General features: G+C 40.7%; 1 protein-coding gene across 1 annotated transcript in view; it reads right to left on the reverse strand.

The window, feature by feature from the left end:
* Nucleotides 1-1,647: 1,647 nt before the first annotated feature.
* Nucleotides 1,648-14,714, reverse strand: part of LOC122768184 (sodium- and chloride-dependent GABA transporter 2-like) — a 29,360-nt gene continuing 16,293 nt past the window's right edge. The window contains exons 5-14 of the mRNA XM_044023990.1: nt 14,387-14,519; nt 13,160-13,294; nt 12,914-13,017; nt 12,236-12,360; nt 9,977-10,089; nt 9,740-9,877; nt 9,509-9,611; nt 6,918-7,018; nt 5,844-6,014; nt 1,648-2,576 (exon numbers count right to left, since the gene is read on the reverse strand). Of these exons, the coding sequence (XP_043879925.1) occupies nt 2,433-2,576; nt 5,844-6,014; nt 6,918-7,018; nt 9,509-9,611; nt 9,740-9,877; nt 9,977-10,089; nt 12,236-12,360; nt 12,914-13,017; nt 13,160-13,294; nt 14,387-14,519 (1,267 nt within the window). The 3' untranslated portion in view covers nt 1,648-2,432. The remainder of the gene's footprint in view (nt 2,577-5,843; nt 6,015-6,917; nt 7,019-9,508; nt 9,612-9,739; nt 9,878-9,976; nt 10,090-12,235; nt 12,361-12,913; nt 13,018-13,159; nt 13,295-14,386; nt 14,520-14,714) is intronic.

A 14,714-nucleotide genomic window follows, 5' to 3' on the forward strand; every position in this document is an offset into this window, starting at 1 on the left:
ATAAATTGTGATGTCATGGCCACGAGTCAGAGGAAGAAAATAACAACACGACAATCAATGTTGAGCACTGTCCCGAGTTTGAAAAGTAAGGATCGCTACAAACATGAATGCTAAAAGCAGCGCTAACAGCTAGGATAACAGTGATGCGTGTTGCAGCGGAGAAAAAAGGCGGATTTGTGCCAAAGATAGAGCAGATGAAAAACAACATGTTCACTCGTGTCTTACTTTTCCAACGACGCCGATCGGAGCCAAATCAAAACCTGAGTGCATTGCAGCGTTATTTGACCCAAGAGTGAATGTCCATTAAACACATGAAACACATTCCCACTGATAAAGAAACTAACTAACTAACTTAAACCTGTGGTAATGGGTTATGATTCATCCTTGTGCACTGAAACACATTTGCACTGTTAACCCTACAACCAGGGTTAACCAGCAGATGCCAAACAGCAGAAGCTGTGTGAGAACTCCACAAAAAATAAGCACAGTACAAAGCATCACATTTTTTATGCATCTGGCATGAGCACAGTTGTAATATGCCATTACATTATTTGCCATTTGTCTGGAGAAATAGCCCCATTATATTATAAGTAAGTATAAGTTTAAGATAATCATCTTTGTGACATGTGATCAGAAATGACAAGAACCTTCACCAGGAAGAACCTGGAGTGGACTGGTCTTCAAGCGACTTCTTGTCACAAAACACACAGACGCAGGATTTGTTTGTTTGTTTGTTTTTTCCTTTTTTTTTCTATTTTTATTTCATTTATTTACACAAATCTGACCGTTACATTATCAAGTTGGCAATAAAGAACAAGTAGTAGAAGTAACAAATCATAGACTGAACAGAGATCAAATAAAGTACATGAAACCAACAGGAATCAGAGTCAGAATGAATAATATAGATTATGTTTTTCTAAAATAACCAAGGTTTGTTTGGATTTTCTCCAGAACGACTCGTCTAGCGTTAATAACTCTACATCTGTGGATAGATTTACAGGCGTTAAGTGTTGTTCATCATTTCCCTTTTTTCTTATCCATTATAACTTCATCATCATCATCATGACCATATGATAATAAATTATTTATATCCTTCTAAACTGGAAATATTCCTTTTCATATAGCAAAATATATATATATAAAAAAGATTGTCTGGTTATAAACGTAAGACGTTTTCTTAAGTTTCAATATAGTAAAAAACAACAACAAAAAAAAACACTTGGACATGGTCTCTTGCTAGTTAAATGCCTCTCTGTCCACACTAATAATTATGGGATGCAGGGTACAATAAGTACCCACATGGTGCAGAAAAAATGGTTAAAAGCTGAATAAAGATCCTGGTCACAAAGTTGATGATTATGTTTGATTTAGAAAAACGCTTTGCTTTTTCTTTTCTTTTTCTTAACAACACCATGAAGGTACTTGCAGTTCATGTTTTCATATCAGTCCGAAGTGCTTATACACTTAAAGCATATTTAATGTTTTTAAATATTTGTCAGACCACAGATGTTTGTCTGCAACCTCCAAAACCTTTTTGTTGAGAGTGGACAAATCAGTGCTAAAACCGTGTAGTGTGAACGAGGCCTTATAATCACAGCTGTTTTTTTTAGGGAACTCAGTAGCAAGACTCAGAGACACTGCAAGAAGTACAAAAAGATTGTTTCTTTTATTAAGGCTTGGCAGGCAGAAATCAGACAAGAAAAGGCTGGTGACGGGACAGGCAGTTAACCCCAAAACAAAAAGAGGGCAGGCAAAAAGTACAATTCAAACACAGGCAGGTCCAAATAAAACGAGAAACATGGGCAAGAAATGCTGCAAAAGCACAGTAAACAATGTGACAGGTGTCTGTGAAGGTTCTCATTCATCCGGGTCATAGACATCTTCAGGAGTTAGCCGTAGATACCAGTCTACGGCTAACTCCTGAAGAAAATCCGACAGGTGATGAGTGGAAATAAATACCACGAGCTAATTTGTTATTAAGAACAGGTGAGCAGGTTAGTAAGAAAGGACGGGTAAGAATCAAGGGGCTAAAATAATGAGGAGAGCAGGATGTTAACAATCTGGCAAAAGCAGGCAGAAAGTGGATGAGTGAGTGAGTGAATGAACAGTGACAGGCATAAGAAATAGCATTCCAATCCTCTATGGAGGAGGCATATTGTCATATAAAAATAGTGATTTAAGTTAATCATACAAAGCTTAACTGAAAATACATTTCAAACACTTATTATATCTTGTCATCTCTATTCTCTTTGTGATTCTAGTGACTCTTCACTGATTGTGCTGGTGGCAGACCTGATATAGTGAGGTTCTGCATTGTTTATTGCTCTTCATGATCTCTTATAAATGCATAGCTTGTAAATCCTAGACTTCAAAACAACAACAACAACAACAAAAAAATAGGACATTTCATAAACATAAAACTTTTCAGTGTATCACACTTGCATTTCATTCTCAGAGCTTCCTTTGTGTTCGCTGGCAGCAACATTCAGAGCGCTGTCTGGGTTCAGTGGGTACTGCTCAGGCTGCTTTGCTTTGTTTTGCATCTGGATTTTAGGATAGCAAAGCTCTTTGAGGTTCTGTGGAAACAGGTTGGTTGTGTAACAGTCAGTTCACAATTGATAAAAAACAACAACAATGTAAATGCAGTACCATAGATATCCCAAATGGACAGAATTATTTCAAACCATATTCTCCTTTATTAAATTTAGAACACGCTCAGGGGAGATAGATGTTTTCCTCTCATTATTGGTGGAGACAATATATGGGAAGCAATCCCTCCATGGAACAGCAAAACTTCCACTACGTATACTGCTGAATTAAATGAAGTGTATATAGGGGAAAGTTGTATTAGTATTATTAGAATTTAAATAAATACTGTACATATACCACACAGATTCTGAAGTATAAGAGACATCATCATGCCTGTGAGCCTAAAGGCCCTGGTATACTTCTGTGCACATGCCGCTTGCCGAAGTGCGCATTGCATATCGCAAACCCATGGTATACTCGCGCGCCAGGGTCCTGTAGTATCTCACGTCACCATTGGGTGGCGCTACAAGTCTGGACGCAGGGAATAGGTAAGAAGAGAACAATGCTACAGCTCCCTTTGAGACATCTGGTACGAGCAGCACACAACTGAAAGGCCCGTCAGGCAGGGGAGTCGGGTGTCAGCTGATTCAAGGGTCGCCAGCTCGAGGCTTGGCGACTACTTCTTCTGTTGTCAGGGCTTATACTACACTACACCTACCAGCCGCAATTTAGTTTGTGCACATGCACCCAACACGCCCTTTGCACAGAATCTGGGCAGTTCGCGCAACGCACGTTGGGTCCGAGCACTGTGTCCGGAAGTATACTAGGGCCTTAAGGGTTCTGTGCAGTATCTTAGCTGTTCCTAGGACTGCGCTCTTCTGGACAGGGATCTCAGATGTTGTTCCTGGAATATGTTGAAGCCATTCTTCCAGTTTGGGGTTACATTTTCTATGGCTCCTATCACCGCTGGGGCCACAGTTGCCTTTGCTCCACACATCTTCTCAAGCTTCTTGTGTTCCTTCTTCTTGATGTTGCTGACACTTGGTATCGCCACATCTATCAGTACTGTCCTCTTCTGCTGCTTATCGACAACCACTGTGCCTGGTTGATTGGTCACCCCCAGTTTGTCTGTCTGGATCTGGGCTCTGAAGTCCCACAGGACCTTAAGCTGTGTTTCCATCATGGTACAGTTCGGTGTGGAATGGTGAAGCCCTCAGTCAAGCTCACGTTTCGACTTTGAGAACAGCACCTTTACTTGGTGGGCCACACGGTGGTGTAGTGGTTAGCACTCTCGCCTTGCAGCGAGAAGACCCGGGTTCGAGCCCCGGTTGGAACAAGGGCCTTTCTGCATGGAGTTTGCATGTTCTCCCCGTGTGTGCGTGGGTTCTCTCCGGGTTCTCCGGCTTCCTCCCACAGTCCAAAAACATGCAATGTGGGGATTAGGTAAATTGGACACTCTAAATTGACCGTAGGAGTGAGTGTGAGTGTGAATGGTTGTTTGTCTCTAGTTGTGTGTGGCCCTGCGATGGACTGGCGAACTGTCCAGGGTGTACCCCGCCTATCGCCCGATGTAGCTGAGATTGGCACAGCACCCCCCGCGACCCTCTGGTGGAGGATAAAGCGGTTAGATGATGACTAACTGACTGACCTTTACTTGGTAGAGGTACGTACAGCGAGATACGTACATGGCATCGTACCAGTGCGCGCACAACAAACAAAGACATCGAATGTGACAACATAATCGACAGCAGTGGAGCAGCTCATTCTTATCTGCTCACCGTTGAAGAAACACTTTTCTGTTACCCAATCAGCTGACTATCATGGCTCTAGCTCCATGCTTACTGTACTATTACTCTGCAATGGACAGGTACCAAAATTGTAACTGTGGGCCGTTTATTTTGGTATTATTCCTAATGGAAACCCAAAAACATACATACCAAACTCAACTCTTCCACTCGGAGGAAACACACCATTAGCTCTGTTGTTCTTCTTCACCACCTTTATAGGCATCTCCCATCATGCTCCTGGGGACCTCCAGTCCATACTTGATGCAGATGTTCCTGTACACTATTCCAGCCACTTGCTTGTGTCATTCCCAGCCAGCACCTCACTTAGCTGGTCATCATTGGGGGCCATCTTCCTGTATTCTCGGATATTAGTTGTTTCATTCCGGATAGTGGCTTTGACACTCACTAATCCTCGGCCTCCTTCCTGCCACCCACTTAGTGTACAACCTCAGGGTGAAACCCGCAATGCATGGTGAGAGCTTTGTTGTCTTTGTCTCTTACTTTGGTCAGGCAATTACGCCAGCAGGGTATCTGATTACTGACACGGCATAGGTATTGATGGCTTGGCTCTTGTTCCGACTTTCAGCTGACTCTTCAGGACTTGTCTTGTCTTGTCTTGTCTTGTCGCTGTATTTGGTTGTGACTGATCTTCTTCATGGTTCTCGTTTGCCTATGTCGCCTATGTAAGTAGTTCCACTCTCTCGGTTCTCATCATCTTCCCTCTTTTTGATATCATTCGGCCACATTTTTCAAGTCCGAATGGCATCCAGTGTCATTGCTGTGGATCCTCTTGGCATAAAGCTTGACGTCATCCGTGTAGAGGAGGTAACTGATGATTGCCCTGCTTCAGAATCCGTATCCGAAGCCACTCTTTGTGATGTATGTATATATGTATATATATACATATATATATACACACACACATATATATATACATCACATATAGTGAAAGACTGTGAGCTGCTACCAGGGATATTTGGGGGTCGATATATAAGGGGTTGCTACCTGACTATGGAAGGTTAACAGACCTGTAAACCCCTAAAATCCTATTCATTTTTTTAATAATCCTGCTTAAAATATTTAACATTGTGCTTCAGGAATTAGGTCAAATTTTGACCAGAGGTTATTAACCAAACTATTTAATGCCACTTTAACTGCTTAATTTCACCACAGCACATTAAATCCTAATCTGGGTGCTGGGGAGGAATATCTCCATGACACAATTCCATTCTTTGGGTCAAAACACAGATGTTGCTGCTGTCTTATGGTGTTTCCTTTTAGTCTGAATAGGTACAATAATACTAAATAAATCTATGATTCAACCACAAAAAAATGTGCTAAGTACACCAATCTCCCATTGCATTCTTAAAAAAACAGCGTTTAGATCCACATACTCTTAACCGAGGCAAAAATATGTATCCTTAACTCACAACAGATTTGCATATCCAAAGCTGTAACACACATTTTCACCAATCTCACATTGCAATGAATTCATCAGTGTGTACTTTTCTTTACAGGGGGGCATACCTGCAGTGGTGTTCCTTTCATCTGTGTAACTTTGAAGATGATCCACAGCGGAATAAACAAAACACAGAGCAGTCCAAGGCTCCAGCCTAGAGCATAGGCCCAGTCCGGGTACACGTAGGTTTTGTTAAACTTGAGAGGCTTATACCTCACCAGTGAAAAGACGAAGGTGCCCTGAGAGCAAACGAAACAAAAACTCCATATAATTCCAAAGAAATCACTTTATAGAAAGCAGATTCGTAAGTGTTAAACCTGTTTTTCAGTTTCACTGAAACCAAAACCCTGCATGTTGTTTTTTTATGGCGAGTTGAAAACACTGTTTGGTTTTCATTCTTAAATGTGAATGTCCTCTTAGTAAAAGTTCCAGTGTTTACAACAGCCCATAATGCACAAACTCAGCATCTTTTCGAGTTTTGATGCTAACTGAAGGCTACACGTGTTCTCCAACACACTTGGAAGGGAATATTCAGCTGCAACTTTAATGTTTACACACTGTACTTTTAATTTCTTTGTGTTTCTTATGTCACTTTTTCTATTTCTCACGATGCCTTTTTATGGACTCTGAATTTACTTGCTAATGAAATGAGCTATAAGAATAACTTTCACTGTATTGCTAGTGTTACTTTGCTTTCATGAATGTTAACACACACTTAGTGTGGCTCAGCGTATTAGTACAAAACAAACATTTTCAGCTTTTCAAGGGGTTAGGGTTATTGTTATGTGTTGTTATATATATGAGGAGGTACATCTGCAAACATCTTGTGGGTAAATACAGGAAGGAGGAGATTAGGGGAGAAATGGAGGTTAAAAAAATGTATTTTTTGTTTACCAAACAAACTGAAAACAGCTTTTATGCAAGACTAATACATGTATTAAAAGTTGCTAATGGCATGTTTTAATGAAGACAGTATAGTGTGACGTGTCTTTGCATTTTATACTGACATTTGTTAAGGTGTTAGAAGGATTTGGTGTACAGTGTGAAGCACGCTGTCTTATTAGCTGTCTTTCTAACATTTTCCATCTTATGGACACATTTGTGAAGCTACTACTTCTGTTCAGAAACCACATTTCACTCACCAGACAAACACCAGGAGTGACGTAAAGCCAGCAATACTTGATGACTGGCCCTGGACGGTAGCCAATCATGTCTTCAATGTTGTCATAGAGGCGGTCTGCACCTGGTAATAATAGGAAAAAGTGATAAAGTGATTTTTGGAACCTCTTACGCTCAAATTGCCACACTCTGTTGGGACGTTACCTTCAATAAGTTTTCCATACAAAGTCTTTAAACCATAAACATTCAACACAGGCCCTCTGAGAACAGTCAAAAACTGTTTGCTTCGCACAAAATTAGCAGCACCTGTGATCAGTGACATGAACTTAAATTCCTTCTGGCCAGCCTCGGCCTTTACCACTACGCCCCCTGATGTTCAGGAGGAATAAACCCAGAAAATACAAATGAATGCAGGCGCATTTCCACCAGCTCTACTAAGTTTAAGTGGCATTTCCACTAACATAGTACATGATACCAGGTACTAAAAGGTGAGGTTCCAAGTGTGCTAATTATGGGATGATTGGTCAGACTGCCGGCCGCTGACTGGCCAGAGTCCAGTCACAGGAAGAGACGTCCCACACACAGTAGGTACTTTTTGTAGTGGAGATGCAACCTCATCGTGCCGTGCCAGGCGAGGCGAGGCGAGTAGAGCCGGTGGAAATACGCCATATGGCTCCTACAGAAGTGTCTCACATTTCTCACTGACTAATTATTACAGGTTAATCCGCAGCAACAGTGTTTTGTTTCATTTACATCATGTCATTTACAGAGTGAACTTCTCTTTAAAATAAACTACTTCTTTATAACTAATCCAGCACCGTATGAGCAATTTAAAGTCCCTGTTTAGCAGCATTTAAATCCCCCTTAATGACAGCTCTCTTCCCTTCTCTCTCTCTTTATATATATATATATGTAACATTAACATGTGTAGTAATATGGCAGCCACTTTTATCTGAGGTCTGCAACTAACAATTGTTTTCATAATCTATTCATCTCTGGATTATTTTCTCAATTAATCTAAATTTGTAATTTGGTCCAAACAATGTCAGAAAATGTTTAAAAAATGTTTCCCAAACCTCAAAATGATTTAGTTTTAATTATTTTTTTGTAGCAAATAAACCACTAAAGAAGCTGATTATCAAAGTAGTTGGCAATTCTTTCAGTAATTGATTAATAAATGAATCTCTACAGCCCTACTTTACTTACGTAAGGAAGAACATTCGAGTTAAGGGCTTTATTCTAACGCGTCTTACCGGTTAGAGAGCCCTTTACCTATCCACCAACCAATATGTGGCGTATTATGAAAACCAGAAGAGCTATTTGGTAGCAACAAGAGTCGAGCCAAACATGATCTAAGTCATTGAGAAGAGGCGGGATTCCCATCACTGCTATTAAACGTTTTGTGATGATTTGCATGTATAAGAAAGATGGCCAAACGTTGAGTCACTGAGCAAACAAAGCTGCATGGGAATGAACCCGAGGACTAAATAACGATTTAGAATCAACTGAGGAAGCACCACAGGAGTGACACAGAAGTTCAGCCACCTGGTGAAGAAGGAATGTAAACTGGGTAAAGGGGTAACAGTCACATCATTCAGAGAAAAAAAGTTTGAAACTCTTAAAACCCCATTAGTGAAATATTATTTCAATGTTTTTCAACTCAGAATTTGATCAACCACTTTACTGTGAAACTTAAATGAAGGGAACTGTGAGACATAAAAGAAAACGCAAAATGACAACCAACTACTAGGAGAGAGGAGCACAAAGGGACTTTAACGAGACAAAAACAGATGGGGGAAGGAATGCCAAAAGACCACAAAGAGACATTAAATGTCCTCCGAGATACATGACGCAACTACACCAAACAAGTGACCACAGAGTTATGTGCCCAAACCACAGATGACGAACTATATGCGTCCCTCTCAGTCTTGACGGTCTTTGGACTTGAGAGTCTGAATATATGTCCCACATGGGACTTTAATGGAAATGTCAGTGACAGACGCCAGAGCAAGTTATGTCATGCCTTTCCATTTTACCACACAACAGATGCTTAGCAGAGGTAGAGGGAGCCACAGCCAGAAAATCGATATATCAAACACCGAGCGTATCAAAGCGCACTTTGCATTACCGTAATTATGCGATGGTTTGTTTGTGCTATTGGAAAAATTCCAGCGGTTTTCCAAAAGCTGAGGAGACAATTTGTGGTTATTATGGTTATTTCACTCGCACTGTTGTAGGAAGCTGGCGAATCAGCGTCTTTGTCACCAGAGAGGAGAGAGTTGGAAAAACGCCTGCACATAGTTTCTATATTTGGACATTGAGACAAAGACTCAAACCAATGTTATTTTAAATAAGTTTTATACTGTTCAAATATAAAATTTCAGATGCAAAATCTGGCCTCTTGTCTAAATAAAACTTTATTTTAAATTGTTAATACACTATTTTAACATGCAGTAAATTGTAAATAACATACTAAAAGTTATTCTGGATAAAAGGGTTAAAAGGACATTTTCTGGCCTTTAATGGTTAAAATAAGCAAAAAAAAAAAGTCCAGACAGACATTTTGAGGCTTAGTTGTTAAAGGTTTAACACAATTCCAACCATAATGACTTACCATATATCCATCCAATTGCAATTGACTGACACACAGAGAGGAGGAGAAGGTTGTTGCCACTACAAACATAATGGTCAAAGAGCTGAAGGAAATACAAGCCACCCTGCAGAAAGTACAAAAAAAAAAACAGTCAGAGGTTACAACAACAACAAAAACAAGTCAGATTGGTTTTAAAGCAGATTTTAAGTTCTGGACAGATGTCATTGACAAGCATGAAGAGAGAGAGTTCACCTCTGTGACGAGAAGGAGGCCGAGGAAGAAGCACACAGTGCAGAGACCGAGCAGCAGCAGCTCCCGGCGATAAGCTCTCCGGAACACGGTTGGGAACATGTCTGTCACGGACGTCATCAGGCACTCCAGACTCACAAACTGCCGGAGGCACGGAAAACATTCTGCCTTCAGTTGGCTTTTTAAGTTTCTATGTAAACATTCGAATGTACATGTGCGTGTGTGTTTGTTTAATATCACCTGTGTATCTGCACCCAACAGGATGACCATGATGAAGAAGCAAATAGCCCACAACTGAGGCAAAGGCATCATGGCTACTGCACGTGGATAGGCAATAAATGCCAGGCCAGGTCCTGCATAGAGACAAATGATCCACTTATTTATACCAATCTTTTTATTCGTTTCTTCTTCTCCAGACAAAACAAGGTAATATACACAAGGCAGTATTAACATGACACATGCACGGTAAACTGAAGCTTATCAAGAAAGAAAGGAAAAGAAAACCCCAACAAAAACCCCCATACCCCCCCCCCAATGCCCACCCTCCAACTTCCGGATGAGGTTAAGGTGAAGTTACCACTGAATGGTGGTTAGTGCAGGTACAACATGACATACACATTCATACAGAATAAACATTCATACACACATGTACATGAGTAAAAAACAAAACAAAACAAACAAACACCAATGACTGAAAAATAATTCATTAAATACATAAATAAATAAGAAATAAAATAAAAAAAATAAAAAAGGGTGGGGAGGTATGATCCACTTATTTAACCACTTGTATATTTTAATTGAAAACCTGACGTCTTAGGTCGGGGGTGTCAAACTCATTTTTGTTCAGGGGCCACATACAGCACAATTCGATCTCAAGGGGGCCGGACCAGTAAAAATAGTAAAATAATAGAATAATAACCTATGAACAACAAGAACTCCTTTGTTTTTCCTCCTTTGTTTTACATTTAATGAAGGATAATTTTACAAAACATGACATTTCTTGAGAAATATAAGTGCTATTTCAACAATATCATGCCTAAATTTACTATTTACACAGCACACTGGATCTATAAAGGCACAAACATTTAGTCACGGGTATCTGGAGCATTTGACATTACGTTTAGATTAGTGTGAAATTTTAACACATTCATCCTGTGGGCCGGATTGGACCCTCTGGCGGGCCGGTTCTGGCCCCCGGGCCGTATGTTTGACACCCCTGTCTTAGGTGGTCATCTGCCCGTAAAGGTTCACTGTGTCACGCGTCTGTAAGGAGCTCAGTGGTGAAAACAAGCTTCTTCCAGTGAAGGCTCCTTGCTAAGGTGAAGGTCTACCTTCCCTTGAAGGACTTTGAGAGGGCAATTCATGCCTTCATTACATCTCGACTGGACTACTGTAATTCCCTCTATGTTGGTCGTCAGTCGTCTCCCCGACGTTTACAGGTTGTCCATAATGCTGCTGCTCACCTTTTGACAGGGACAAAACGCAGAGAGCGTATCACTCCTGTTGTGGTCTCTCTACACTGGCTCCCTGTTTCAAGCTCCCATTACTTCATTTACGTTTAAACGTCTCAATGGCACTGGCACCTGCTTACCTGACAGAGCTCTGAGGTCAGCTGACCAGCTGCTCTCACATGTGCCAAGATCACGGCTAAAGAAAACAGGGGAGATGGAGCCTTTTCTGGGGCAGCTCCTAAGCTGTGGAACAGTTGAGCTGCCCACACCCTCGAGCAATTTAAAAAACCCTCTGAATCTCTTCTCGCTGGCTTTGAACATGAGGTCAGACAACTTGGCCTCAATGTGCAATGTCCTGCTCCTGGTGTCTCTCTCTCCTCTGTATCTGTCCTCTGACTCCTTCTCTCCCCATTTTTTCTTGTGCTGTTTTTACCTTTTACCTTTTTTTGCAGTGTTGCCTAATTTAATTGTTCTACTGCCTTGTTGTTTGTGTTTCATTGTTGTTTTGTTGTTATTTTGCTCTTGGTTCATGTCTCTTGGCCTTATTTTTACTTGGTTGTCTCCGTTTCTCATCTCTCCTTGTTACCCCTTCTCTTTTCTCTCTCTCCCCCCGTTCTGTCCTCCACCCCTCCGCTGTCCCCCTATTTTCCTCTCACCCCAACCAGACGAGGCAGATGCTGCACGTCTTCTGAGTCTGGTTCTGTCAGAGATTTCTTCCTCTTTCGTGTTTGTGTTCTTTAAGTTTACCATTTACACAAGTGCATTATAATTTACAGATCACAGCGGATCTACAAAGCCACACATGTTCAGCCACAGGTGTCTGGAACTGGAAAATATAGCGTATCACAAATTCATCCTGTGGGCCGGATGGGACCCTCTGGTGGGCCGGTTCTGGCCCGTGGGACATATGTTTCACACCGCTGCCCTACACATTCAAGTCAAAGAACATGCAGCACAAACATGGGGGTCTATTGAAATGATCACATGGTGTACGTGTGTATAATATATAGTGTATTTATGTATATAGTGTATTTTTTTTGTCTCTTACCAGTCGCAGCCACCTCAGATATGTGCAGTCCTTGCTCATGGGACATGAAGCCCAGAACGGAAAATATTGCAAACCCTGCGACAAAACTGGACATGCCATTCACACAGCAAAGAAGAAAAGTGTCCCTAAGGAAAGAACAAATAAAACACCAGAGAATATTACACAGAGAATAAACCTGCAGCACATGATGAAGATAATGAAAGCTGCCATATTAGTGTGGTATAAAGTTGTTTTTACAGTATTTCCAGTGTGTTTGTATGATTCTATTGGCACAAACTGAATATTAATAATGTTTCCATCACTTTTGTCATGTTTTTTTAAGCTTACACTGATCGATCTTTCTGTTCTCTCTGTCAGTGAGACTTGACATGTTACACCACGACAGGACAAAAAAACAAACACTGGCGACTGTCTACATTTCACCAGAAAGCAACTCTAGCATCTCTTTACATGACGGGAAAGAGATAGATGAAGAGAAAAATGATATAATCACTTTCAATTTAAAGTAGAGTTATTTTACTACAGTAACTTTCCTACCTCCAGTATTCCCCACATTCACGCTTCATGTGCATACAGGTATTTTCAAAATCGAAGAAAACTGAGCAAATACAAGAACAGGAATACTATGTGGTCATGTGGTGTTTTTACAAACGCTAAATATCACAGATGATCACTTACTTGTAACAATCGTTGTTATACTGATTGTAACTACCGAGAGCGGTCAAACTCCCCTGACAAATCCCGTAAGAGAAAAGAACTTGTGAACCAGCATCCATCCAAACCTGAGCAGATACCAAAACACAAATTAGCAAACTGTCACCAGTGGAAAGAACTGTATGAATTGGTGTGTCGTGAAACGAGGGTATTTTCTCTCTGATTGACGTGGCTTGTGTTATGATGAAAATAAGCGGACTTTCTACGTACTTGAGGGTCCATCAGCTTGGCTGGGTCGGGGTACAGGTAGAACTTTAAGCCATTTATTGCTCCTGGCAAAGTGACTCCACGAACCAACAGAACCACCAACATCACATATGGGAAAGTAGCTGTAAAGTACACGACCTGCCGACAGGAGACAGAGGCAGGGTCAGTGAATATTCCTTCACCTGCAGCTGCTTTAGAGGAACGCCGGAGGTCCAGTAACATTTAACGTAGGAGGGTTTATTACCTACTATCCATAAATATGTCTGTATAAGTGCAACATAGAGCTGCAACTATTATACCAACAAAGGTTTAGAAAATGAGACAATCTTTCAGATTTCAATGACAGGAGACATAGTAGATTTTGGGTTGATTGGACAAAAGTCATCTGTCAATTGTTATTAATTTTTATTAACCCTTAACCCTTGGTAATTTGCCGTGGGAATAATAATATACAACTCCTTATATGGACATCCTGGGGGTTCATTTTATATTGCATTTTTAGCCGTAATATAAAGTAGCAATAATTGTGCAGACGTCCCAAAATAGACGCATTTTTCTTTTCTGTTTGTTCATAAAAACGAGCCAAGTGAACTTTGAACTGTGACATATTTCCAGATTTCACAGATTCAATCCGATTTTGAATATTTTGAGTACTTTTTGCTCAGGTGTGTTTATATAGTTGGTGAAAATGAGAGACATTTTTCATCAGATTGTCTATAGGTTGTGCTGAAATAAAGGATATAAGACACTCTATATTGCACATTCTTATAGCTTCTGTATATACTGTATGTTTAAACGTAGTGATGGGAAAGAAGCAGCCAAAATGCTGTGTGTTCTAAGGGTTAAACACACAAATAAATGATGAAAGTAGTGAATACTGAACATACTCCAGGTTGGTTTGGATTACGTTTTGTGTGTTTCTGTGACGTGGATGTAGTGTTTGCTGGGCGCCTGGGGAAATCATACAATACGACACAATGCAGTAGAATATGATATGATACCTAACTGTCCCTGTAGTAAAATCTGTGTTGTGCTCATGTGCTCACAGAAGTGCTGCATCAGAAACGCCAATGAAACCATTTCAAAATAACAACTTTTGCTGTGATTGTTGCTGAGTATGTTTACCTTTGTAAAATAATTTCTCTATTTACATTAAACAGAGTAGAATGAAACTGAAACGTGTGCGTCACCCTCCAAAGGAAGGAAGAGGGGGGGGGAAAAAAGGCCAACCTTTCCGGTGGATCTCACTCCTTTCCAAACACAGAAGTAGCACATGATCCATGCCAGCAAGAGACACAATGCCAACTCCCACCGGAGGCTACCAACTTCCTCTATTCCTTGAGATATGCCCAACACTCGTCGCCTGAAAAGAAGAAGAAGAGGAAGAAACACATTTTTATTGCCAAACAACGATGCTATACAATATTATCGCCAGTAGTTTCAAGATAACAACACTGAGAACTTTTGAGTCAAGTGTTTATGAAACAACAACAACAGCAACGACGGTTATGAGGACAGTGAGTAAAAATGATTGAGTGAAACTCGTCACGTGGTGTTA

The sequence above is a fragment of the Solea senegalensis genome, linkage group LG4 (assembly GCF_019176455.1).
Source record: "Solea senegalensis isolate Sse05_10M linkage group LG4, IFAPA_SoseM_1, whole genome shotgun sequence".
Classification (NCBI taxonomy): domain Eukaryota; kingdom Metazoa; phylum Chordata; class Actinopteri; order Pleuronectiformes; family Soleidae; genus Solea; species Solea senegalensis.